Source organism: Manihot esculenta, chromosome 7 (genome assembly GCF_001659605.2).
Source record: "Manihot esculenta cultivar AM560-2 chromosome 7, M.esculenta_v8, whole genome shotgun sequence".
NCBI classification, from domain to species: Eukaryota; Viridiplantae; Streptophyta; class Magnoliopsida; order Malpighiales; family Euphorbiaceae; genus Manihot; species Manihot esculenta.
In genome coordinates, this window is record NC_035167.2 from 33,283,885 (window position 1) to 33,308,146 (window position 24,262).

At 31.5% G+C, this 24,262-nt stretch overlaps 5 protein-coding genes and 1 long non-coding RNA gene across 6 annotated transcripts; 4 read left to right on the top strand and 2 right to left on the bottom strand.

Annotated features, from left to right (window-relative positions):
• Positions 1–411: 411 nt before the first annotated feature.
• Positions 412–2,540, top strand: LOC122724104. The gene is made up of 2 exons (XR_006351376.1): positions 412–638; positions 1,760–2,540. It is a non-coding gene; the product is annotated as an uncharacterized LOC122724104 (long non-coding RNA).
• LOC110619516 (omega-3 fatty acid desaturase, chloroplastic) lies at positions 2,338–4,879 on the bottom strand. Its single transcript, XM_021763019.2, has 8 exons — positions 4,165–4,879; positions 3,908–3,997; positions 3,721–3,787; positions 3,533–3,625; positions 3,275–3,460; positions 3,117–3,197; positions 2,888–3,025; positions 2,338–2,790 (listed from the first exon to the last, which is right to left on the bottom strand). Exons 1-8 carry the CDS (start codon positions 4,683–4,685, stop codon positions 2,605–2,607), a joined length of 1,362 nt encoding a protein of 453 aa, XP_021618711.1. The 5' UTR covers positions 4,686–4,879; the 3' UTR covers positions 2,338–2,604.
• A 2,428-nt stretch (positions 4,880–7,307) lies between these two features.
• LOC110618574 (eEF1A lysine and N-terminal methyltransferase) lies at positions 7,308–10,504 on the bottom strand. The gene is made up of 2 exons (XM_021761730.2): positions 8,615–10,504; positions 7,308–8,087 (listed from the first exon to the last, which is right to left on the bottom strand). The coding sequence occupies exon 1, from the start codon at positions 10,322–10,324 to the stop codon at positions 8,921–8,923; it is 1,404 nt and encodes a 467-aa protein (XP_021617422.1). The 5' UTR covers positions 10,325–10,504; the 3' UTR covers positions 7,308–8,087; positions 8,615–8,920.
• A 2,380-nt stretch (positions 10,505–12,884) lies between these two features.
• Positions 12,885–14,883, top strand: LOC110618612 (gibberellin 2-beta-dioxygenase 1). Its single transcript, XM_021761786.2, has 2 exons — positions 12,885–13,712; positions 14,356–14,883. Exons 1-2 carry the CDS (start codon positions 12,933–12,935, stop codon positions 14,692–14,694), a joined length of 1,119 nt encoding a protein of 372 aa, XP_021617478.1. The 5' UTR covers positions 12,885–12,932; the 3' UTR covers positions 14,695–14,883.
• A 2,106-nt stretch (positions 14,884–16,989) lies between these two features.
• On the top strand, positions 16,990–19,684 carry LOC110618875 (protein ESKIMO 1). The gene is made up of 5 exons (XM_021762150.2): positions 16,990–17,656; positions 17,758–17,929; positions 18,424–18,623; positions 18,743–18,901; positions 19,032–19,684. The coding sequence occupies exons 1-5, from the start codon at positions 17,082–17,084 to the stop codon at positions 19,378–19,380; spliced, it is 1,455 nt and encodes a 484-aa protein (XP_021617842.1). The 5' UTR covers positions 16,990–17,081; the 3' UTR covers positions 19,381–19,684.
• Positions 19,685–21,135: 1,451 nt separating this feature from the next.
• LOC110619218 (protein trichome birefringence-like 30) lies at positions 21,136–24,105 on the top strand. The gene is made up of 5 exons (XM_021762512.2): positions 21,136–21,578; positions 21,736–21,907; positions 22,844–23,046; positions 23,130–23,288; positions 23,572–24,105. The coding sequence occupies exons 1-5, from the start codon at positions 21,151–21,153 to the stop codon at positions 23,918–23,920; spliced, it is 1,311 nt and encodes a 436-aa protein (XP_021618204.2). The 5' UTR covers positions 21,136–21,150; the 3' UTR covers positions 23,921–24,105.
• The last annotated feature ends 157 nt before the right edge of the window (positions 24,106–24,262 follow it).

Genomic DNA, 24,262 nt, shown 5'->3' on the forward strand with positions numbered 1-24,262 from the left:
CTTCCTGCTTGCTGGTGACGTATAACGGCTCTCCCATGATTGGACCACGAGTCTCTGCCATACAGATATGGGCGTACGAGGATATCGGCGCCTGCTCCATGCGTAACGGCCTCTGATTCTCCCCCGTGCGTACACTCGAGCGGATCTGCCAGGCTGTATGACGAGTCTCGTTCTGGATTCTGGGCTGGGCCGAGAGCTGAGCTGGACGCTAAACCCAGGAGGAGAAGGAATCCGTGGGGAGGTTATACGAGCTGGGCCGATCTCGATGAGGAAGAATCTGGTGGAGTCCAGCCTCAGGGATCTGGTGATCCGGGCCTGTTTTACTTGAGAGGGCGTGCGGGCCTTCCTTTCATGGCCGTGGCCGTAATCTAGGCCCAAGATTGGGGGTAGGGAAATCCAGCGGTCATCATTTATCAAATTCTTACAAGATATGGAGCTCTCTTCTAACCAGCTCTGATGTGCCCGAACTCCCCAGCTCTCATACTTCTTCATCATAGGTTCCACTCAGAGAGGAGGGAATGGCAATAAAAGCAACGTCACAGCTGAAAGCAGCTTTCCTACCCGCAGACTCGTGACACGATCTAAGGGAACTTTCCACTGGATGATTGGATTCTTATGGATAGTGCAACATGGGACAGGTAAGAAAATAATCCTTATTTTCACAGATTTGTAACTGGCTTATCTTACGATATCATTAAATTGCTTATTTGCAAAATTGATTAGGTATGCACTTAATATTGTACAACAAGGTCTTGAAACTTAATTATCTGATGTTATCATTATAAGTAATTAATGCACTTAATGTTGTCCAACAAGGTCTTGGAATTGAGTGCATTACTGCTGCAACACCTTAAGCTGAGTTGTATATTGATGCTTATTGAAAAAATTGGCCAAGACTAAAATGGTTGGTGCAAGTCTTGCAGAATCTTAGGAATGACTTTCTCATGAATCTTTCAATTGCATTTTCATTCCATAGGCATTGCTTGATAGCACACCAAGAATGCTTTTTGGTTTATCGCGCATAGGAATGAACTTCTCATTAATCTTTAACGCTATTTCTTTTTACAGAAAATATAAATTTTATACGTGTAAAATATTATTATAATTTTAATATTAAAAAATAAAAAAAATTATTATATTAGTTGGCCTTTCGATTTTTAAAAATATATTAAAACGTCAAATTAGTCTTTCCGTTAATTTTAATCATCTATTCTATTATTTAGCTTTTATGGTTTAAAAAAACTTATTACTTGATTCTTCAAATTTGTTAAAAGTCTACTAATTAATCTTTTTATATTAAGAGTATTTTAGATTTTTTTATAATATTTAACAGGTGAAATTCATAGAGAAACTAATTAATAAATTTTTTAAAATATTTAAAATATTTTAATTAATTTTTCAAAATAGAGAAATCAACTAATGAGTTTTTCATACATAAAAATTAAATAGCATTACTAAGTTTATATATAATGATATTAATAAAATTCTCAAAATCTATAAAATAATTTAATTTTACCTCTAACTGAAAATTTTTTCATTGACTAATTTATCTATGTATTAAATGTTAAAAAGTATTAAAAAAAATATTTTTTGTAAAACAAACGGAGCCTAAATTACATTTTCATCCCATAAGCATCAATTTTGATACATAAACATGCTTTTTAGGTGTACTTCAATTGAAACAATCAATTGCATATATCCAGTATTGAAAATTTTTTTGAAATCTTTTTTGAAATCTTTGTTCTAAAATATTTCATAGGATTCTGTTTCCACTGGCAAAAGGATGTGACTAGTCCTAGTTTAAGCTACCACTAATCAAAAGCAAGCATGGGTGGCTCTTGGCAGGATGGATCAACCCTGACAATGTTTGTGAAGTTTGTGGCTCAGATAGCATCAAGAAGGACCAACCACAAATATCTTCCTTCATGAATGCAGCCCTGTCAGTGCGCTATTGATTGATCATGAGCAAGGAAATTCATCAGTTAATACCTGACTGCAACCCCACCTGATCAAGACATTCCTTGTTACTGTGTATTCAGTTATAATTTATTTTCTCTCTGGGGTTAAAAATGTGATTGTGGCATAGGCATTTCTTCATGCTAAAACGAAAATTCCAGTACCTTGGCATGTATTTCAAGCTAACAGAGGTGTATTTAATATGATATGCCATTCTTTTCGATAGGGTCGGTACTCAATACGTATGTCTATCTATTTTTAAACAGTTGGTGACTAGTGCCCAATTACCAGTTGTAGGAGGGACACGATCTTCTTTCTGTGCCATGCAATTTTGCAATGCATATGACGACACACATGCACAGAGAGAGAGAGAGAGAGCCATTGAAAGATTGAGATTTTGTCATAAAACACATAATATGGTGAGCCCTTTTGTGCCCATATTACAACATAATTGGCTAACATTATCTATCTGCAATCTCTCTTATCAAATACGAACCAGAAACAATACATTATGTGGGGCAGAATGGCTGTCCCCAGTGGCTCTAATGCAATATCTTGCTGTTGTCAGAAGTTGAAATCACTGGTTACAAAGAATCTAGGCTTGTAATGCTTTTACTTGTGACACAAAAAAAAAATACTTAAGCAGCTTCACTCTTTTTTCTCACCTCCAAACAGATTAGAATCTGTTTGATAATACACAACATCTCCAGTATCACTTACATAGTGATCTTGTTTCATGCTCCTTATAAGACTTCCCAGCAAGTGAAATGGCAGAGGTCCAGATTTCTTCGGTTCCCGGTAATATTTGCCTAACACAGGCTTAGCTGCTTCAGTCTGCAAATGGGTTAATGTGGAAACAATAGAATTATGAAATAAAACAATAATAATAATAACCTTTGAGTGATGATTAAAGGAAGAAGATTATGCTTACTGCTTCTATTAAGTGATAGTGTGGGATTTGAGGGAAGAGATGATGAATCACATGAGTTCCAATATCATGGTGGATGTTGTTTATCCATCCATAGTCTCTATCAAGAGTTGTAAGCCCTCCTCTCAGATAACTCCATTCCTGTTGTTGATTAGCCAAAACAATGAAAGAAAATCAGATTGATTGCAGAAAAAATTTTGATCAAGACAGGACGGAGAGGTTGTCTTCAGACCTTTCCGCGGTACCAGGGAAGTTTGTCCTCATGGCCATGGTGATGCAAATAGGTCACAAAGTCCAACCACATGACAAAAATCTGCATTTTCAATGCAAACTCATTAGTACAAATAAGATTCATAAGGGTTTGATAAGGCATTGCAGAATTAGACCTACCCAATAAGGGATGCCATAGAGTTTAAGCATTTGGACAGGACCCATTACAAAGTTTAAGCACACAAGTAATGCAGCCATTGCTGTCCAACAGGCTGTTGAGGTAACAATGCCTTTTCTCTCATTTGGGACAAACAAATCACTGTCTGGATGAAAATGAGAACCCTTTTTTCCAGGGCTTCTACTCCACTGTAAGATCATAAACACATATTAATTAAGTCCATAAGTAGATTGAATTAATTAAGATGTTAAAAGGCTAACCAGATAGAAAGGGTAGGCAAGCATGGGGAAAGGCAAAGTGAATCTCAACATCTTTGTAGCATTATCCAAGCTTCTGAAGATTTTTTCAGACAACTGCAGTAGAAAAGGGAAGAATTCCAGTGAATTCCAGGTTTCACAAGAGACAAGATTGATTGAAACAAAGGGTTTATATTGCTGATAACACTCACTGGATGCCATGATTCATCATTTTCAACATGTCCATGGTTTTGATGATGGGTTCTGTGGCTAATTCTCCTGAAATAATTAGCAAATGTGCAGCTACATCAGATTATGTTAAATAACTAATTTGCATGTAAAAAGAAAAAAAAAAACATTACAGAAACCTAGAATTTAGCAGAAATTGCAGGGACTAACCATCCATGGTAAGGAACAAGGATTGAAGAATGAAGGAGATGACCCATCACACTGTTCAGCTTTGCATTATTTGAAAAGCTCCCATGACCACTGCTCAATTACAACCAATCAAATTCACAATCCAACAAGAAAATGGAACTGATAATGTAAAACTGAAACACAAAGAAAAAGCTGCAAACATAATCTATATAATCATAGACATATTTGAATCCACAAGGAAATGTAACATCAAATTTCAATAAAGGACAGGAGTTTACCAATCATGGCCAAGAACAAAAAGAGCCCAAAACATCGTCCCTTGACAAAACCAGTAAAGAGGCCAAACAACCCAATTGTTAAAATAAGCAGCAATAGCAGCCAATCCAAAAACCACAGCCACATCTCTCACAACATAGCTCATAGATCTCCATGGATCTTTAACCCAACAATGTTTTGGTATGGCTGCTCTTATATCAGCCAATTTAAAAGGTGGGGGAGAACCAGGGTCAAAGAATTCACGTTCTGTATCATCAACTCCATTAATTTCCTCTCTTTCTTCATCCTCCTCTCTGCTCACAGTAGTAACATTTACAGGAGCTGCAACATTTAATGCCCAGTTCCTCTGTTTGGACCAACTTGAAACCTTAAAAGAAGAACCGAGGTTGTGGCTTGTTGAAACTGGTAATGGTCTGAGCTTGAGAAGATTGGTGTTCTTTGATGCAAAGCCAGTTCTGGGTTGAGGGTAAATTCTGGGGAGAGGACTCAGGCCGCATTCTGATAAGACCCAGGAAGCAGCCATTGAAGAACCAGAGACCGATTAATCAAGTATTTATAAAAAGAAAGAAAAAGGAAGGACCCCAAAAAATTTGAAAGAGAAAAAGAGGAAGAGATAACACAAGAATTTCTCTCCTCCACTTGCAACTACTAAATCTCAACTTGTGCTTCTTGTTGCTTGTCCTCTCTATCTCTATCCCTATCCCTCTAGCTGTATATATACATACACACTTGTATCTCTCTCTCTCTCTCTCTCTCATGCTCTGTGAGATGGTGGTGGTGGTGGCTGAGGGGCTTCATGTACGTCAATACGTGTGCCTAACGTTTGGCTCGGTGGGAAATTTGGAATTGTCAATTAAGGGGTGTGAAAAAAATTGGAACTTTTTCAATTAGTTGACCTGAAAAACGAGTAGGAGAGTGGGAAAGAGGCTTACGTGGCAAAATCTTGGATGTTCGATCAGATTTAGTTCGTGTCGTACTAGTCAGTATAAATTGTCTGATCAACGTTTTTTTTTTTGCGACGGCAAATCAATAGGGATTTTAAGTGTTTAGATGGGAATATGATTCACACCACTAATTGACCGACTGTTCACTCCGACCGCCTCCGACCACTTCATGTCAAACAGAAACAAAACAGTCACGACAACTGGGGAAAATTCACAATCAATTAAAAATGATTAATATATTTTAATATAAATTTAATTAATTAAATAGATATATTCGGATATATATAAATCTTTCTTTAAAAAATGGAAGGCGGTGAAGGAATGTTATTGAAATTTTCAGCGATGTTAACTTCTTTATAAAAAAAATTGTTATTTCAATTTTGGAGTACCTCAAAATTCAAGAAAAAAAAAACCCCATTAATCATCGTGGAAATTTTGGGAATTATAATCGTTGATTTTTTTTTTCAACGTAAGTTTTTAAAAGGAAATTTTTAATTAAGTTTGATCTACAACTCCCACATAATTTTCAAACATTTTTCTAATTTAAGGTTTTTTTCAAAAAGAATGAAATTATTAAAATGTAAATTCATTGAGTTATAAATCAAAAGATAATAACTAAAATTTATTCATAATAAGACACCCAAAACTCAAATGAAGATACACACAAAAGTTACATTAGCAATGAACAACATTCAATTCGGTTAAAATAATCGATTAAATTAAATTAATTTAAAATTTTAATTCAATTTAATTTTATAAATTTAGTCCAATTTAATTTATTTTTTAAAAATTTAATTATTTCATTTGAGGTTGGTGTTTATAGGTTATAGTAATAATATCAATGTACAGATCATCACTTTACACAGAAATTTTGAGCCCCCCAAGCACTTGTTATAACATAAATTTTCATGCAACTGAAGCCCAGATTGTATCCTCATTTCAATTTGAGAACTTGCATGCATGGCTAAACTTATAAACTAAACTTCCAAAGCATGGATGGTAGATTACCTCCTTTCTATATTTCCCTTAATTTTTTCAACTGTTCATTTTTGAATTGAGAATTAAAAATTAAGAAAATAAAATATGAAATTTCTCAAAATTATTTATAGCCGTGAATGCCATCCATAAATTCAAAATAGAATTATTTAAGCACATACAGAAACTAACGAATATACCAAAATTAAAAATTAAGAAAATAAAATATGAAGCCTCTCAAAATTATTTATAGCTGTGCGTGCTATCCGCACATTCAAAACAGAATCGTTTAAGCACATGCAAACTAACGAATATATCAGAGTACTAGGAGGTTTGTGTTAAACCTTTGTATCTTTAACGCCTGTCTGATGGAGACAAGACAACAAGAGGTTCATCAATATTAATGTCTTCTACAGCAAGAAGCAGATGTAAGAAAAGAACAATAGAGATGGAAGCAGCCCAGAGGCTTTTATTCTTGCAAACTTTCAGGAAGATCCACACTGTGCTCCCTTTACCAGCTTCGAGGCCCTTATGTGTGATGAATAGAAGTTATATGTGTGATAAATAGGGCAATGGGGTTAGTGATTTGATAGTACTGTGATAGCATCATGTCCTTAGTCTACTTCAGTTTTTACCTTTTTTTTTTTAATTTATTATTTAATTCTTATATTATTAATTCATCTCTCAATTTAAAAAATACATTAAAATATTTTTAATATTTTAAAAATTTATTAATTAATCTATCTATTAATTTTAACCATTAAATATTATAAAAAAATTTAAAATACCTTAGATACGAAAGAATTAATTAATAATTTTTTTTTTAAAATTAAAAAACTAACTAATAAATTTTTTTCAACTATAAAATTAAACAGTAAAGGCTAAAATTAATCGAAAGACTACATACTAAATTTTTTAAAATATTAAAAATATTTTAATATATTTTTTAAATCCCAGTAAGTTTTTTCGTACCACAAATGATCAAATAGTAATTTCCCCTTTTTTTTTTTTCCCTCTTGTACTTCAGAAGGATGAAGGTGAGAATCAATTCAAAAATCGATGTGAGACTACCAGCTGCAGGATGGCACCATCGGAACCAAGCTTATATGAGATACATCATGTTAGCAGGTTTTGTATGAAGATTTTTAGATTACCAATAAGAGAAATGTCTTCACTCTGTGTAATTCAGAGAAAAATTGGAGAAAACAAATACAGGAGTCGCAAAATATTTAAATATCTCATCAAGTTTTATATAAATAATCGATTTGAGTTTTGCCATACTGCAATAAGTTTATCTAGTCTAATTGTCTGTCGACATTTTCTTTCTGCATTTTTACACTGGAAATTTGAGATGCATAAGTTTCAACAGTCGAAACTGAAAATGAATAAAATCAAAGGCACCTCATTCAGAGACTTACAGGTATAAATGTAACTCATCCTCACAACAAAGCAGAAGAAGAGAATGTTCTACTCTCTGCCTAGAACACGCAGTTTCAGCAGAGTTTTACATCCATCTTCCTCAGCCCTCAGGAAAGTTTACATCCTGAACATGTTCACTTTCAGTTTCACTCTTTCTGATTTCTGAGTCGAGTCTTTTGAATATTTTTTTGCTGGACAATGGCGCCACTATAACGAGAAGTTTCCACCCGTCTTAATAAAGAGTTCTCAGAAATTCATACAACTTGAAGGCAGCAAAGGATATCTATTTTCCACCTAGATGAACATAATTGCCCATGAAATGCATAGAGATTGCAATCGACGCCTTTTCTTAGTAGTGATTAGAGCATACTATACTGCCAGTGTTATCACCTTTAACGATAACACGTGCATCTTTGTTCATAGGGAACACTTCCCACTTCACTATATCTGCTTGCTTTCGGAGTCAGTGTGCTGTGGATACTTATTTGAGCTAATAGCTCTGAAAATTACTTCATAGCCAGGGACTTGCAAGTGACACAAAGTTGGATAAATGACACTGGTAATGCACTTATATCAATCACTGCAGCCTGAAACATCAAATTCAAACATCAATTCTTGAAATCCATATGATAACAACTTGGCTTGCCAGATGATAATTCAACTAATACTACAGATATAAGGCAGAGAAAAAAGGAGAGACGAATGATTCCTAACTTGCCACAGTGAAATCTCACAGCAAGTCTGGTTCCACAATTTGGTAACTGTAAGGTGCACAATGGAGAACCAAGGAAGGAAAAGATGGCTGTGTATTGAGGCCCATCCCCTTTGTGCAAAGTGTGGACTACATAATTACTTAATATGTAACTAAAATAGGACAGAGCAAAACTGCCATGCCCAGTTGGTCAATGTCATGAGAGACCAAAACGAAGAAGATGAATTAGTTTTAATTGTTATACTACTACTCACTGGTAAAGAAAGATAATAAATGTATTCAAACAAGTTGAACTCAACCACAATTCCATAACAAGATCTTACTGCATAATGTAAGTCCGTTGGAAGATAGGCCTCCTACCAGAAACAAAAATTGAATAACAGAAGGAAAACAAAAACTTACCCTCTTACTTCAATCATCAGAAAGAAATCATGACAGTTATTCTTAAACTTCTTCACAAAATTCCAAGCTTAGAGCCAAAAATGTTAAGATGGAGCCTTTCATTTGAATGCCATTAGTAAACATTTTAATGGACTTCAACTTCAAACCAGGAATTCAGACTGGCACGTTTGGCTTTAATTTCTAATCAACCAAGCTGCTTGGATAGTTCTGATGCGGGATCAGAAAATGATGAGTAGGTGGTCTTACTCTCCTTCACTGGTAATATTCGTGAACAAAACTACAATGAAATCTTAGGTCATTAGGACCTCAAATTTTCCTGATGGAATCCAAGTATTTTTCCAAAACCACCCCCTTCAGTTCCTTGAGAAATGTATTTTGGCTCTCACTTGCTGGAAGTAAAACAGGCTGCATTGTGGCAACAAGAACAAAATTCTCTCCGTTTCCAACATCAATTTCATACAACTTATGAAAAAACTCCCTGAATTTATGTATTAGTGTATCATAGAATGATCTGCTTGGAGGAATTACATTGACAATGAGAGCTCCAAATTCACAGATAATAGAACTTGCAGCCAAAAGAATATGCCTCTGAATAAGCTCCAATGGAGGAGCGCTAATACCACTTCTGGCATCACAGGAATCCAAATCAACCATAATAACGTCAAACTTAGTAGCAAAACCAGTTGCAAGATTCAATTGATCTTCCCCAACCCCACTATGAACCAAATTTGAGGAACGGCCTCCACTAGCAAGTGTCTCTAAATACTCTATTGCATCTCCAACGAAAACCTGAATTTCGGAGTCTTGCAATCCGAAATACTGTTTTGCAACCCTTAGAACCTCCTCATCCATTTCCACTCCAAAAACTTCAAATCCCAATTGAATTCTCAAAAAACTGAGCAGAGCCCCACCTCCAACTCCTAAACACAAAGCTTTAGGCTTTAACCCATTTTGAATCCTATCCTCAATATGAGGACCTACTATGGACATACCAGCTACCATTGGTATCAAATATGGATGCACCAAAACCCCAGTATCAGGCCTAAACTCCACTTCGCCACCAATTCTTACACGATCTAAAACAAATTCTGCTTCAGGCACTATTCGGATCTCTGTTTGAATCAAGTTCGGCATTCTTTTAAACCTCATTCTCCTCCGAAACTCCCGTTTTCTACGATTATCATCCAATTCATTGTCACTCTCTATCTCAACATCTTCAACAAGCATTTCACCCACCAAAACCCCAACGCTTCTCTCTAAAACTACACTACAAATCAAGTTATCTTCATAATGCAATATGGGTATATCAAATATCCTATTTTTAACAGAAATCCTGGGAGATAACGCGATAAAAAGAGGTTTTAAGCTATTCTCAAGGTTTTTCACGAACTGGGTATCTTTCTCTCTCTTGTGGGAAATCATGATAGAATCAGGAACATTGGTGGGGTTTTTGCCTACCAAAATGAGCCGTGAAATTCCAGGAGATGAGAGGAGAAGCTGGAGATGACCGGACTCTGTAAAGAAAATCCAGTCTGATTCGCGGTTTTCAGGGACAAAAAGCGCGGCGACAACGGGCGAGTCGCTGGGTTGGACGGGTGAGTCGAGGACAGCAACACGGAGAAGTTGGGTGTGAAGTGCAGGGTGAGGGATGGTGAAGGAAAGGAAACGAGAGGGAATTATGGTCTCGAAGGTCGCAACATCAAGAGCCATGGTTTGCGGAATGAAGAGAGGAAAGGAAAAGTATTCTGATTAGCACCTATCTGAGCTCAAAATCCATATGTTCAGCGCCTGCTGCCAGTGAAGAAGACGAATGAGAGCCTTGTCACTTTGGATCTTCATGGGCCTAGAGGAAATTGGAGCTTCGATCAGGTGCTATTAAAATGTTGGTTGTGTGTAACGGCTCTTGCGGCCGATCTACTAAGAGTGGCCAGCTATGACTGGGTTGTTAACGTGGCAAATTATTTCTTAAAAAAATTTTATTAAATATCTAAATTAAAATTATAATATATTAAATAAATTGTAATATTTAAATATAAATTAATTATATCATTTATAATTATAAAAAATAAAAATAATTCAAATTTGCTATTAACTGTATTAAAAATTTTGTTAATTAAATATTTAATTTTTATAAAATGATATAATTATATTTATTTAATAGTTATAAAAATTTATAATATAATTTTTAAAATTTAAAACGCAGTAAATAATATATGTGATTAATATTTATTTTTAAATAAATTATTAATATTATAATTAATTTATATTTAATGGTTATTATTTTGATTTAATTATTTATTTTTTTAATCAATTTTAGTATTTTTTTATTCAAATCCAACTAAAATGAATCAATCAAAATTATAAAAATCATATCTTATCAAACCAATCCAATGCAAATTAATAAATTTTTTAAAATACTGTTTATTTATTTGTAATTAGTTCAATTTATTTCTTCAAATTTTTTTTATTAATTGAATTTGCTCTTAACATAATATAATTGATTTTCTTTTAGTTGATGAGTGTGAATGAATAAAATAGAAATTAGGTAAACGAACATTCAAAAAATTTTATTATTTTAAATTAAATCGAATCGATTTAATTTAATTTAATTTTTATAAATTTAATTTTAAGTTTAGTTTATATATATATTTTTTAATTTAAAATGAAATCAGGTGGATTATTTAAATATAGTATGTTTTTTTAATATAAATGTATGTTTTTAAATATAAAATAAAAAGAGTTGAAATAAATGGCGTCAATCACGTCGATAATTATTTCAATGATTTTCCAAGTTTGTCTCTTCATGGATTTGTTTTGGGTTAAAATTACATAAAAATAGTAATTTACAATTTATTTTTTCCTAAATTTTTTAAAATTTTACATTATAACCATTTTTATTTCCTATTACCCATCATTAGTTTTAAATATATGGCAAAATAATTAATTATCAATATTTAATTATTATATATAAAAAGTCAATATATTTTTTTATATTTATCATTTTCTTTTTTAAAAAAATAAATAAATATGTTAGCTTAAATTATAACATGTTTTATATTAAAATTTAAGCTTTCATTTTATTTGCAAAAATTATAAAAAATATTTTATTAAAATACTGTTAAAGTAGTTTCATTTAATTTTTCATCGTAATTAATTATTGCCTATCCCTATACATTTATGTGTAATTTCTTTTATATATAAAGAAAATAAATAACTCAATAAAGAATAGAAATTTTCTTCTTTTAATATATCGATCGAAAAAATAAAAAAGATAAAAATATTTTTTTAAAAATAAATTTTAAATTTTAACTAAATTAAATTTTAATTATTTTTTTAATATTTAAAAACATTAAAAATTATCTAAATTAAATATAAACACGCATGAGGGAAATTAAACATTTAGTCACGTAATCCCATGTAACCAGAAGCACACTGCACATGGCTACAACTTCCCATATAACAGGCCAACAGACTGCCACTACATGCATATAAAACTCACGGATTTGTTGGGCTCACTAAACAATATTTGCAGATAAAAAAAAATCATGAAAATTCATAAGAAATATAATTATATAATATTACGGTCAAAAAATGAAAATATTTAAATTTTTTGAAAAAAAGAAAATAATTATTTTTAAAAAATAATTTCTAAAATGAACCAACCTGAGGATCCATCATTCAATTTTAAATTCAATAACGTGAGATAATCTTGAGTTGTCAAATGCAAATAGCATTCTCATCAAAGCTTAATTTCATTATATATTTTCAATTTCGTCACGTAATTGGAATTTCCATTCTATCTTTTTAGAAATTCTCTTCAATTTTGGAACTTTCTCTATTTTCGTTCATTTCATGGAAATATAATAATGAGATTTTCCATTTGAGATCACCCCCAAATCATGATCTCTCCAATTAATTCCCATATTAATTTACTTATGATTTGTATTATTAATTATATTTTTAATCAATTTTGATTAATATAATTTAAACTTTAATTTAATAATTATTAAGGATAATTTTATGTAAGATTGAATTTATAATAGTGCACTTTAAATTAATTATATTTTAATTACCTGTGACATATTTTCAACATCACATATCCATATTGTTATTTTAAAATTGAATAGCGGAAAATTTTAAATTATTTATTTAATCATTAATCTTTGACAAAATTTCAATAAAAGACTTGTACGCGTGTGAGAAATGTCAATTTCAATTTTGACACGCACGTGTGACATGCACAGGGGTTTCTATAAAAATGCGCTCAGACAACTAAAATACGCAGCGTCCGTGTCTCTCGCTTTCATCCTCAATCCTCATGGCTTCTTCAGCTCAAAAGCAACACCTGCCAAACTTCTACACCGCCGCCTCAGCTCCTCCGCCAACGCCCTCGTCTCAACCAAACACCCACCACGTCACCTCAGCCGCTGACGCCGACGCTCTCTCTCGCCTCCTCCATCGCCTCCCTCCTATCCTCTCTCTTCCTACTCGCCGTTCTTCGCCTGCCACCTCTCCTCCTGTCATCTCCCTCTCCGACCCAAACTCTAGCGATCTTCTCCTTTCTGCCTCTTCTCAACACGGCTTCTTTCAACTCACCGATCATGATATTCCTTCTCAGCTCGCTCACTCATCCGAGTCAGAAGCACGCTCTCTCTTTGAGCTTACGAGAGATAAAAAGGAATCGTACTTCCCTAAGAACTGGCCTTTAGGTTTTGAGGACGATGAAGATGGAAACGGCGAGTCGTTCTGGCTGGACGCGGCGTGTTCCACTGAATCAACCGAGTTGAACTTATCTTCTCTGCGCGAGTTAACTCAGGCAATGGAGAAAGTTGGGATGGAGATTATCGACAATCTTGCTCGCGAGGTGGGATTTGAGAACCCGTTAAAGGAAGATCTGACCCGGAATTGTTCATTGATGTTGGTTCACGAGAGCTCATGCGAGGATAAACCTGCTATGTCGGGTGGGTTTTATCCATATATAGTTGGTTTACAGTATCAAATCCGGAGCCAGAAGTATTCATTGCTGTCGGATTCGGGCTGGGTCGCTGTGGAACCGCGAATGGACTCGGTTATGGTTACTGTAGGCGATATTGCCCAGGTGAGTTTTTGGAAATTTATGGTTGGAATATTTTTATTGCTATATTTTAAATATTTATATAAACATTCTTTTTTTTTGCTTTTTTACGGTATGTAGTTTATTTTTGTTTTTAAAGATGGGAGTCCTGTCTAGTTGGGTCCAAGTGGACCACAGTGGGTAAGGCATCTGGCTCGAACTTCAGGGCTCCACCACTTTGGCTTTTTGTGCCAAATGATGGTGTCTGACCAATCAATGGTTTCTGTGCTTGAAATAAAAAAGGATTAAAATAAACTAAAAATAAAATGAATTAAAACTATAAATCTTCTTTTTTTTTTGAATTTTAATGTATTTTCTGAATCTTAAATTAATTTTATCTATTTATAGGAAAGTCAAATTCAAATTTAGCTAGCGAATTCTGACAATAATAATGTAGCGGTTTATCATTCTGAAGAAAATAGGAATAATATATAGAAGTATTCAAGTAAATAATAATACAGCAATTTATTTGGAAATAGTTTAATAGTAAATTTAAATTGAAAAAATAAAATTTGATATTTTTAATTTTCACTGTACATTTAACTTTTTTTTATATAAATAATATTATTTAATTATAATAAATTAATTTTATGGCTATTGAAGATAAAATTAATTAAAAAATTGACAGGTGTGGAGCAATGGGAAATTGAAGAAAGTAAGAGGAAGACCAACGGCTAGTATGGGAGAAAGCAAAAGTTCAAGCTGCATAACAATGACATTACTTATAACTCTTCCAACAGAAAGCAAAGTGTCTCCTCTTCTTCCAATCAATGAAGAAAATGCGAATGAAATTGAAATTGAAATTGCAGAAGAAGTTGAAGATGAAAGCCATGGCAATAGAAGCAAGAGCAAGGCGGAAGAAAGATTAATGTTCAGGTCATTTTCATTTGAGGATTATGCTTGGAGAGTCTATCATGAGCCTCTACTCTTCAAAGACCCACTTCATAAGTACCGTATTATTCATTAGCGTCATTATAATTTTCATTAATCTCTCTCCCACATTCTTTTCTTTGTTCTTTTTTTTTTTATTTGTTTGCTACTTTTTGTATTTGTTTTTCTTTGGGTGATGCTTAATTTATTCTCTAGTTTTATGTTAAATGAGAGTATTTTGGAAACTTGAAATTCAATACGAATGTACTTTTACTATTTTATCCGATTTAGCAATTGAAATTCATTTCTGTATGTAGCTATCCTATGTTGTTGGAATGGGAGGGTTGACCTACCATACAAGTTTGAGTGCTGAATCAATGATAGTGAGTGTTAGAGAATTGGGTATAAGAATTGAGAAACAAAAGAAAAAAAGAGTGTAATTGAGAGAAAGCCTAGTGAGTATAATAGATTCCTTAACTTGTAAAAAAAGCGATGCACCACCCAAAGTACAGCACTATGATAATGTTGTAGTACTTTAATAAGATCCATCTTATTCGAAATCAAATCAAATCAATTTCATTTAAATTCAAAATAACATTATTTGATTTGAAATCACTCTAATTATAATGTTTATATATAATTAAAATTACACGAATAAAAGTAATTCATTTAAATGGTTGAATAAAAATACTGATTTAATTTAAATCGAACCGTGGTGAGCGAAGAAAATGAAGAGAAGAGAGATTTCTTAGGGATTACTTTTCTAAAATATAAAGTTAGCAATGATATGGATATATTGAGTTGTTTCGCTTTCTAAAACCAAGTTACAACAATCATTAATAAAGAGTCTTAATAATGCATCAACTGACTTTGGTAGTTGTTGGAGCTTTTCTTGTTGGAGACATTGAAAAGCTATCAAAATCTCAATGCTTACTGCTCATTCTAAACAAAAATAATAATTAAAATAAATAACATTGTAATTAATTTACACCAACTTTAAACGTAGACATTTGAAGTGATGATTAGGTGAGGTTTTTTTAAGATTGAACACCCGAAAAATCAAATATTTACAGAATGTTAAGGAAATTCTGATACTATTTTCAAAAAATGAATCAAGTTTAACTTATTCTCAAAATTTAAACTAATTTAAGTTTAAATAGAGAGATTTAAAACTTTATAAAAGATTTACCAATAAAAATGGGAATTTAACAACTTTACTTGCTTAATTAGGAGTAAAGCTAGTAACTAATTTTAATTAAATAATTTTAAATTTGATTAATTTATCATTTCATTTAAAATTTTTATATGAAATATATTGAGTGACCCATGAAGAATTGGATTAAATTAAATGAAACAACATTTCATGAGTGGCAAGTGATCTAATAAACTAATGCTTATCGAGCTGCCTAATAATTAATTAATTGAGTTTCTGTCTTTTAATGATAAAATTAATAAAATTAAATCAAAAAATTTAATTCTTCATGTAATTTAATCATGAATCTCAATTATTAATTATAATAAATTAGAAACTAACATACATGAGATGATGATTAGGCTTATCCAGCATCCTTCCTTCCCACGAGTCTAAATAAAATAAAATAAAAACCAAGACTTGTATTATGTATAAAAATTGAATCACATTTCACAATTATAAAAATATTAATATAATAATTTTATAATCATCACTAAAATGTCAATTTCAATAATTTCATATTTATTTTTAATTTATAATTTTTAAGAATATTAAGAAAAGGGTAAGAGATTAGGTTAATAAGACAAATAATAAATAAAAATAATTCAATTACCATATAATTTTTTTAAAATCTTATTTTGAAAACATAAATTAAACACTCATGATGAAGGATGTTAAATCATTAATTTATATAACCCCACCACCAAATGTAAATTATTACAATATAGTGATAGAGGACCACAAAAAAAAAGAAAATATAGGACTAATATATAAACTCATAAGAAATCTATGGGCCCTCTATCTCATCTACGCCATCTAAGATGCATTCTTGACCGTTTGATCAACATATATACTTTAATTTGGTTGATAATCCTATACATTACTCTTGTTTAAGCCGAAATTTTACTTTTCTTCTAGCATTTTTTTTAGATTGAGACCAACAAGGCATTAGCCAATTAAAACTTTGAAATCACTCATCTCTCTCCAACTGATACAGTTAGAACAAGATATAAAGGAAAGTAGTTAGCAAAAAATGGATTGTAAAGAGAAAAATATATATATATATATCAAAAAATTGAGAGAGACAACTCTCCCTCCACCAGAAGCCTAACAAGTTTCTTGAAGAAAAACCCATCTCACCAAATCCCTTATTGAACTAACAAAAAAAAAAAAAGAAAAAAAATTGACCTAATTCATTGTAATCTTCTCTCTCTATCAACTGTGTCTTTATCTTGCTTCATGTTTCTCTATATTTCCATCCCTTTTCCTTCTCTTCTCTCATCACTTGTCTCATGCATCCATCCCGAAGGAAAAATCCTATCTTTTCCTCAGTAACAGTAGCCATGAAGCACAAGAAAAACAACAATCTCTCTGTATTTGTTGTAGTTTTTTCTGTTTTTCTCTTTGGAGTTTTCATGTACAATGAGGACGTTAAATCCATGGCTGAATTCCCATTTTCCTGGCCAAAATCTCAAGAAATTCAAGAAGAACAATCCAAACAAGAAAACCCAGTTCGAGAAAGTATCAACAATGATAATGAAGGTACTGTTTCTAGCAGTTCAAGAACGTTATCGTTAGAAGAACCTCATGATCATCGTCAGTATTCTGATGAAACTACGAGTCAAGAATCTGTTGATCAGAAGATTGAATTGCCAGTGATGGAGGAAGATGATGAAGACGTTGAATTGCCACCCGAAGAGTGTGATCTTTTCTCAGGGCAATGGGTTTTTGATAATCTCACACGTCCTTTGTATAAAGAAGATGAGTGTGAGTTTCTTACAGCTCAAGTGACGTGTCTTAGAAATGGCAGAAAAGATTCTTTGTATCAGAATTGGAAATGGCAGCCAAGAGATTGTTCATTACCAAAGTAAGCAATTGAATCTGATAGATTCTTGGATTTGTTCTTCTCTTTTTCATAAATGCAAGTGTTTTTATTGATTTTCTTGATTTGGGTTTTGTTTGCAAAAGGTTCAAGCCAAGGCTTTTGTTGAACAAGCTAAGGAACAAGAGGCTTATGTTTGTTGGAGACTCATTGAATAGGAATCAATGGGAATCAATGATCTGTTTGGTTCAATCTGCAATTCCTTCTGGAAGGAAAACCTGGAGGAAGGAAGGATCTCTTGCTATTTTCACAATGGAGGTACACTTTCCTTCCTCTCTCTTTCTCTTTCTCTTTCTCTCTTTCTGGGCTAAGCATTGTAGGTGCAATGTCAATGTCCTTGATTACTTTTCCATATCTTTTTTGACAACATTTGTCCAATATTTAAGTTTCTTTCATTGTTCTTAATGATTATAATTGATCATGAAATGCATATGATGATCAAGAAATGGATTTTTTTTTTTCTCATGCAATTTTTTAAAAATATATCTAAAGAAGATTAGCTATAAATAAACCTTTTTAAAAAGAGTTTCTTTTTATTAATTAAAAAAATATACTTGTAGGTGAACCAAAAATTATTATATTTCAAGATGACCTAATATAACAACTTTTGCATTTGCGAATTTAATACTTTTCTATTCACATTATCATATTACAAAATATTATTTTAATACAAAATTAAATTTATAGTTTTTAAAACTCAAGTATTCGAATCGAAAAATGATTATGAGACGCTTATTTTTCAATTTTTGCAGGACTATAATTCGACGATAGAGTTTTATTGGGCACCATTTCTAGTGGAATCAAATTCTGATGATCCAAATATGCACAGCATACTGAACCGTATAATAATGCCAGAATCAATTAACAAACACGGTGTTAATTGGAAAAATGTGGATTATCTAATCTTCAACACATACATATGGTGGATGAACACTTTCTCCATGAAAATTCTGTAAGTAATTAATTTAATTAATACTCTTATAATCTTAATATGCTAATCCCGTAATTTGTTTCTATGATTTGTTAATTGATCGTGCGGTTGATTTTTTTTTATTTTATTTGATTGAATAGACGTGGATCGTTCGATGAAGGAGCCACTGAATATGATGAGATCGAACGGCCATTAGCTTATAGGAGAGTGTTGACTACATGGTCTAAGTGGGTAGATGAAAATGTGGATCCTAATCGTACCATGGTCTTCTTCAGTAGCATGTCTCCTCTCCATATCAAGTAATTAATTCTTAATTTTATTTTAAATTATTTTTATAAATTAATTAAAGATTATTTCTATAAGAGAAAACTAATTAGTAAATTTTTTAATATTTTAATTAGTAAATATTTATTTGTGTTGAATTTACAGGAGCTTGGATTGGAACAATCCAGATGGAATAAAATGTGCCAAAGAGACAACACCAGTACTCAATACGACAAGGCGTTTGAATGTGGGGACAGATCGTAGGCTGCTTGTTATAGCATCAAATTTGACAGAAACAATGAAAGTGCCTGTTCATTTTATAAACATCACTACTCTCTCTGAATATAGAAAAGATGCACATACATCCGTTTACACCATCCGTCAAGGCAAGATGCTTACACCAGAGCAGCAAGCCGATCCGACGACCTATGCTGATTGTATTCATTGGTGTCTACCTGGATTGCCTGACACGTGGAATGAATTCATATACACACGTATCATTTCTCACTCGTGACCTTCAAAGACTTTCACATGCCATTATTATTTTTTTTTATTTTGTTAAAATTTGTGTTATTCTTGTAATTTCCCCACATTTGCTCTTTTTAGCTTGAATTCTAGGGTTCAATCATCCACAACAATTTTCTTTTTTTGGGAACTTTGTTCATCCTTACTTGACTGAGGTGGGGAGATTATTATTACTAGGCATGGAAATTTTGCACTAATTTTGGATGAAAAATCATGCCTAAGATGGGAAAAAAAAAGTGTATTATGCATATGTTGAAACAACTTAATAAAGTAAATACAAAATTGTATGTAAATTGTCTTAAGTTTATGTTGTTTGTTTGCTTGTCTTTTTCATTTTTAAGTATAATTGCTATTATTATATTATTTTAAATTTCTTTAAATATAGCTATTATGAGATATTTATTTTTACTTATTTGTCTATTACTCGACAGATGAATTTGCGATACATATTTCTTAATCAGAGTCAGAAACAGTTTAAGCAAAGGGGTAAGATCCAACAAGGATTCTAAAATTTTTAAAGTTAATCTCTTTCATACTAAAAGTTATGCTTTTTAGTGTATTAAATTTGGCATTTAATTTTTTTTTTATTCTCTTTGCCTCAACAAATAAAGAAAAATTCCACATAATTGAAGTAGTGGATAAAAGAATTATGTATTATGGGAGTCCTGGCCCCTATTTCTGTTAAAATAAAATAAGGATAGAATCAATGGAATTAAATTAATTCAAATTTTTAATTTAATTTTTTATTTTTTTTCAATTAGATTTAATTTAATTTTTTTTTTAAATTTCAGTTCTTTCAATTTAATTCTAATTAGAAAAAAATTGATAAAATCTAATCAATTAATAATAATAATATATTATTTTTAATAATATAAAAAAATTATATTATAATTAAAATTAAAATACTTCAATTAAATTTTAAAAAATTAAAAATATATTATAAAAGTAAAAAGTCTGTTAAAACGCATAAAAAATTAAATCAATTCAAATTAAATCAAATCAATTATTTTTTATTTAAAATCAATTCAGTTATATTTGTATAAATATTAAAATTTTAATTTATTTAATTTAATTTAATTTTAAATTAAATCGATTGAATGTTATTAATTTTATAAGTATTTTCTGTTAAATTAAAATGTGAAATACAGCTAGCTCTCATTTCCAAGACTTGAAGCTAGCCTTCACAAGAACTATCCAACCAATCCAATGGTTCAAGAAATATGGATTCCAAGTTGAGGAGAATTATTTGAATTTTCTTTTAGTTTTATTTATAAGAAAAATTAAATCATACATAATTTTATCAAAATTTATTTAATTATTTTTTTTATAAAATAAATCAATCCAGACCAGAAATATAATTCAATCCATGCAAGTCTTTTCTATTTTTTATTTTATAATTATTTTGAATAGAATGGTTGTGATAGAGGATTAAGTATAACAGTATCTTAGTAACCCCTTTCAAGGCTATGGAGTAGTTGAACTAAGCAACCAAGTCCTTCACTACTTTTCAGATTCTGACCCTCCAACTTCATCAAAATATATTTAATCATCTTTTTAATTTGTTTAAAAAGCTGAACAATTCATATGGGTGGAAAGATTTTGGAAAAATGAAAATTACTTCATTTATGGTTTATCTCTGAAAATTACATTCATAATAAAAAATGAAAGACAAAAGAACTTGTCAACTAACAATTTGACTTAGCTTTTCTCTATACTTTTTTTTTTTTGATAAAAATCCTAGACCTGTGTACATATATAAATGGATCGGATGAAACAGATTGATAGTTTAGAGTCAACAATGAAAAATTTTTGCAGCAGCCAGAAATGCCATTCCATCTCAAATTTAGCAGTTGTGGCTTTTTTCTTGATATCTTTCTTTGGATTTTTACTCTCTAATATGGAAAATTCTAAGTTGATTGCATTCAAATTTTCAAAACCTAGATTCCAAGAAAGCATTGAAGGGAAAGAAGAAAAGGAGCTGCCATTTCTTGAAAAAGAAGAGGCAGTGCCATTAGAATCCTGTGATATCTTCATAGGAGAATGGGTTTTGGATAACAAAACACATCCTCTGTACAAAGAAGATGAGTGTGAGTTTCTTTCAGAATGGGTCACCTGTATAAGAAATGGAAGAAAGGATTCTTTATATCAGAATTGGAGATGGCAACCCAGAGATTGTTCTTTGCCCAGGTAAGATTTTCTTCTTTTTTTTTCCTTCTTTTTTTGCTTATGTGAAAAGGGTTGATTTTATTTAGGAAAACTTTATTATTCAATCCCTAAAAACTTATTTGTTGATTACTTTTTTTTGAAAAATACATTAATATATCTTTTACATTGCTGTGTGAAGGTTTGAGGTAAAACTGTTGCTGGAGAAACTAAGGGGAAGGAGACTTATGTTTGTGGGAGACTCTATACATTTTAATCAGTGGCAATCTTTGGTTTGTTTGGTTCAATCTTCAATTCCACCAGAGAAGAAGAGAATGGATTACTCAACTTATAGCTTTGTCTTCAAAATTGAGGTACCTTTCTCTATTACTTTATGTTTTAGCATTTGATGATTCATGCAACCAATCCAAGAAAGAAGAAAAGAGGGGGAAAGTAGGAGAAATTCAACCATTATTAGACTTATCATTCCATTATTTGCAGGTTTTCTCCTGGCTCATAATAATAATAGAGTAATAGTTAAATCATCCTATTGAACCAATTAGGGATTATTTATCTGAATAATGCAAAATGGAAGTGGGTCTAAGATGGTAAATTTATTATTTGGTCCTTATGATTTAGTGAAATTATTTAATTATTTAATTTCTATAATTTTAATATTACAATTATGCGGTTCCTACGAGTTTAAAATAATAACAATTTAGACCCAGTAGTTCACTAGAGACTGCATAATTAAGGGTTTGAAAAGACAAATTAATTAATGGTTTTTAAAAAATAAAAAAAATCAAATAGTTTCGATTAAACTACAAGGGCTACATAGTAAGTTTCTTCTACTATCTATATGCTGAAATTAATGTGAGAAGTATTTAATATTTTAGGGACATTTGCTATTTATTACTTATATTATAAAAAAACTAATTAATTGATTTTTCAGTTTGAAAAATACACTAAAATATCCATTACATTTTAAAAACCTACTTAATTCGTGTATCTATTAATTTTAGCTATTAAATATTTTATTATTTAATTTTTATGATTTAAAAAGATTCATTAATTAATTTTTTAATTTGGTAAAAATTTTACTAATTAATCTCACTTTATTGAGAGTATTTTTTTATAATATTTAATCGTTAGAATTAACGAAAAATTCATGAATAAAAATTTTAAAATATCAAAAAAAATTTAATATAATTTTTAAAATCAAAAAATTAAAAAATAAATTTTCGTGTAGGACTAAATAGTAAAACTTTTCAATATTTTATTAACTCGTATATGAGAGTGCGTTTAAACAGGAGTATAATGCCACCATAGAATCCTACTGGGCACCATTTCTAGTGGAATCAAATGTAGACCCTCCAACAATGAGGGATGGAAAATCAGATGCTGTAATAATGCCTGAATCCATTTCAAAGCATGGAGATAACTGGAAAAATGTGGACTTCCTAATCTTTAACACATATACCTGGTGGCTAAAATATCCCACCATCAAAGTATTGTAAGCTGTTTTACTTCAATTTTCTCGTTACCTATAGTCTTCTTTTAGTTTGCTGATTCTTCCTTCTGTAATTGATGAGAAAGACGAGGATCGTTCGATGAAGGAGACACAGACTACGATGAAATCGAACGGCATATAGCATATGAGAGAGTTATGAGAACATGGGCAAAGTGGGTAGAGGAAAACGTTGATCCTAAACGTACTTCTCTTTTCTTTAGCAGCATGTTTCCTCAGCATCTAAGGTATTACGGAATTGTTTCTTTTGTCTTAACCATTTGGGTATTTTTCAGAATCAAGAAAGTAGCAAGAACAACTGAATTAAAATTTAATTTATTAAATCATTGATAATATGTATAATTTATATTTAATTATTATGATTTTTATAAATTTAAGTATTAAATAGATTACTTATTTTAATTGTTTTTTTTGAAATGGTACTTATTTTAATTTAAATGTTCAATGGATTAATCTCCATATGTGTATATATTCAGCCAATTAACAATGCGTTACGTGAAACTTGAACAGGAGTTCAGACTGGAACAACCCAGATGGGATTAATTGTGCAAAGGAGACTATGCCAATTATAAACATGTCGACTTCACTTGGTGTGAGCACAGACAGGAAAGTTTTTGCAGTTGCTGCAAATGTGACAAAATCAATGAAAATTCCAGTTCACTTCCTCAATATAACAAATCTCTCCGAGTATAGAAAAGACGCACATACCTCCATGTACACTTCTCGCGAAGGTAAATTACTTACGCCGGAGCAGAAACTGAATACTGCAATGTATGCAGATTGCCTTCATTGGTGTCTCCCTGGAGTGCCTGATACTTGGAATGAATTGCTTTATGCACGTATTATAGCAGAGTCTTGACCATTTTTTCGCCTTTAATTTGTCGACTATGGAAATTCAACTTTACAATCAGAAGACGACTCTCAATAGCATCCGTTCTTTCCCTCTAATATATAGATTATTCTGTGGTACCTTGCACTTTTCACATGAACGATGGGTGGTGTCATATGTCTTAATGTGAAAAGGTAGTAGGAAATTTTTTTTAAAGGATTGTTGATAAGAGACAGATTGTCAATAATTGAACTCTCAAGGCATTACAATAAATTCAATTCAATAATAAGTTTAGTGAACAAAAATAACCAGTTGCAATGAGTGGGTGAAATGAATATTACATACCTTTTAACCGATACCAAATTCAGGATC

What these genes read in the sequence shown, in the direction of transcription:
- LOC110619516 (XM_021763019.2), bottom strand. Translation starts at nt 4,685, where the DNA reads ATGGCTGCTTCCTGGGTCTTATCAGAATGCGGCCTGAGTCCTCTCCCC. An exon ending in ATGATGAATCATGGCATCCA is followed by an intron (nt 3,626 to 3,720) that starts GTGAGTGTTATC and finishes TTTCTACTGCAG; the next exon opens with TTGTCTGAAAAAATCTTCAG. An exon ending in ACTATCACTTAATAGAAGCA is followed by an intron (nt 2,791 to 2,887) that starts GTAAGCATAATC and finishes ACCCATTTGCAG; the next exon opens with ACTGAAGCAGCTAAGCCTGT.
- LOC110618574 (XM_021761730.2), bottom strand. Translation starts at nt 10,324, where the DNA reads ATGGCTCTTGATGTTGCGACCTTCGAGACCATAATTCCCTCTCGTTTC.
- LOC110618612 (XM_021761786.2), top strand. Translation starts at nt 12,933, where the DNA reads ATGGCTTCTTCAGCTCAAAAGCAACACCTGCCAAACTTCTACACCGCC. An exon ending in CTGTAGGCGATATTGCCCAG is followed by an intron (nt 13,713 to 14,355) that starts GTGAGTTTTTGG and finishes AAAAATTGACAG; the next exon opens with GTGTGGAGCAATGGGAAATT.
- LOC110618875 (XM_021762150.2), top strand. Translation starts at nt 17,082, where the DNA reads ATGCATCCATCCCGAAGGAAAAATCCTATCTTTTCCTCAGTAACAGTA. An exon ending in TTGCTATTTTCACAATGGAG is followed by an intron (nt 17,930 to 18,423) that starts GTACACTTTCCT and finishes CAATTTTTGCAG; the next exon opens with GACTATAATTCGACGATAGA. An exon ending in ACTTTCTCCATGAAAATTCT is followed by an intron (nt 18,624 to 18,742) that starts GTAAGTAATTAA and finishes TTGATTGAATAG; the next exon opens with ACGTGGATCGTTCGATGAAG.
- LOC110619218 (XM_021762512.2), top strand. Translation starts at nt 21,151, where the DNA reads ATGGATCGGATGAAACAGATTGATAGTTTAGAGTCAACAATGAAAAAT. An exon ending in AGAGATTGTTCTTTGCCCAG is followed by an intron (nt 21,579 to 21,735) that starts GTAAGATTTTCT and finishes TGCTGTGTGAAG; the next exon opens with GTTTGAGGTAAAACTGTTGC. An exon ending in TATCCCACCATCAAAGTATT is followed by an intron (nt 23,047 to 23,129) that starts GTAAGCTGTTTT and finishes TTGATGAGAAAG; the next exon opens with ACGAGGATCGTTCGATGAAG.